This window comes from Gavialis gangeticus, unplaced genomic scaffold (genome assembly GCF_001723915.1).
Source record: "Gavialis gangeticus isolate Ggan-Ray unplaced genomic scaffold, GavGan_comp1, whole genome shotgun sequence".
NCBI classification, from domain to species: Eukaryota; Metazoa; Chordata; order Crocodylia; family Gavialidae; genus Gavialis; species Gavialis gangeticus.
The window spans coordinates 12334650-12336344 of record NW_017728997.1 but is presented as its reverse complement, the minus strand read 5'-3'; the positions used below and the strand labels follow the sequence as shown (position 1 = coordinate 12336344).

The 1695-nt window shown below is 46.1% G+C and overlaps 1 protein-coding gene across 5 annotated transcripts in view; it reads right to left on the bottom strand.

Annotated features, from left to right (window-relative positions):
* The window catches only part of EOGT (EGF domain specific O-linked N-acetylglucosamine transferase), a 19429-nt gene extending 17913 nt beyond the window's left edge, over nt 1-1516 (bottom strand). For 2 of the 5 annotated variants that reach the window (XM_019504786.1, XM_019504789.1), the window contains exons 1-2: nt 1431-1516; nt 298-553 (exon numbers count right to left, since the gene is read on the bottom strand). In XM_019504786.1, the coding sequence (XP_019360331.1) occupies nt 298-507 (210 nt within the window). In that variant the 5' untranslated portion in view covers nt 508-553; nt 1431-1516. Of the gene's footprint in view, nt 1-297; nt 557-651; nt 749-1430 lie in introns of those variants that run through there. The other 3 variants (XM_019504788.1, XM_019504787.1, XM_019504790.1) reach the window with 3 other exon arrangements.
* Between the last annotated feature and the right edge of the window lie 179 nt (nt 1517-1695).

The window sequence follows — 1695 nt, the reverse complement described above, 5'->3', positions numbered from 1 at the left end:
TTTTTTTTTTTTTTTTTTTGGCTGTAAGAGCAATTAAGGAAAATAGTTTCCACTAAAACTTTGCATCTCAAATCCTGCAGGAGTTTCCCCCCCCCACCTCTGTTTCCCTGACAATACCAGAAATGCAGTTCATTAAAAGGACTCAGTGGGCCCTTAAGGAACGGCAATTCTCATCCCAGAGACAAGAGGCTTATTTATTGGCAAGAACATCGAACGGCTCCGTACCAACTTTAATATCCACGATTCTAAGAATAACCACCACTAAAACGCCATTTAAGAAAACAAAGAAATACCTACTTTATATGGGCAATGTGAGTCCTGCTTACAGGCTGCAGCAAGAGCCCGATGGTTGTGCAGAAAGTATGGAATATGCTCCTCTGGCAAGTTGAGACTTTCGTAGCTATATAACGGCGTTTCTGGAAGGTTTCCGACTTCAGTGAGATTTGCATCTTGGGGACCAGCCAGGCTTTCTTGCAGCAGCACTCCAAAGGCGAGCAGCATTAGCATGGCAACCAGCAAGTCCTGCCGTGAGAAAGGAGAGACTATTATGCCCCACCTGAAAGCCAACACATCCCGGGTCAGAAATCAGCCAAATTAAAGTCATACACTCTAAGTCTTTTTATCCTGGAAGGTACAACTTTAGAAGTCTGCTTTTAGTCCCAGGCAAGGCAAACTTGCACAAAGACATTAGGTCTGAACTGTTTAAAGTATGAATCATTACTCACTAAACATCACTGAGCGTTACCAACTCAAATGCACACAAAGTGGCTGTGCTGGCTTTAGCAAGTCTCCAGGGAGCCTGGGAGTCCAACTCCGGAAACTAAGTATAGATTGTACGATATCTGGATGGAAGGAAGAATTTCCTTTCTAAACCAGTCTCATTTTTTTTAGGATGTGAAAGAAAAAAGAGTTTTAAAATAGGAACGGTGGAAAATGCAAAGTGTTTCTGCCGACTAAACAGGGAACGCCTTCCAGTAGCTGAATGGAAAGACATGCAATTCTCTGATATTCAGATGTAACCATGCAGTCATATTTAACATGAAACCACGATTGGTTTTTCAAGCTGCATGTTATCACCGCGTGTAGCACCAGTAATGGCCTTAATGGAGGGCAAGCCGGGTGACCTCCCAGGGCCCCACAATTAATAAAAATAAAAATGAATTACACTGGATATTTGTATTATCAATACTGTAGTACGATACTTTCACTTTGCCCTACCCATGGAACTGCAATGAAATGGAAAGTGTCCAGCGTGCTTACAGGTCGTCAAAATTAAGCCCCCAAATGACTCTCATGCCCAGGGCCCCAACAACCCTAATGTCACCACCGGTAACACCTTCCTGGAAGAAGGGTCTTAATCGCACCCGTTACCCCGCGGCCGTGCCATTCGGGTGATCGAAGCCGAGAGCCCAACTGCCCGTTTCGGCCCTACCTGGGAATCCGCAACCTGATGAAGCGGTTCAGCGATGCTCCTCCTACCTGCTTGCTTCGGCGCCGGATTTTCAGGCTGCACAAGCCTAGGGGGAGAAAGCACGATGGTGACGTTTCGCACGAGATTTGCGCCCAAAAGCTTGATAAAAAAGATGTTTTCCGACTATTAGAGCTGCTCTAATAAAAGAGACCGCATCCACCCCAAAAAGCCTCCTCGCTTGCCCGTGTCCTGGGACCAGCACGGCCACAACCTACGCGCCTGCC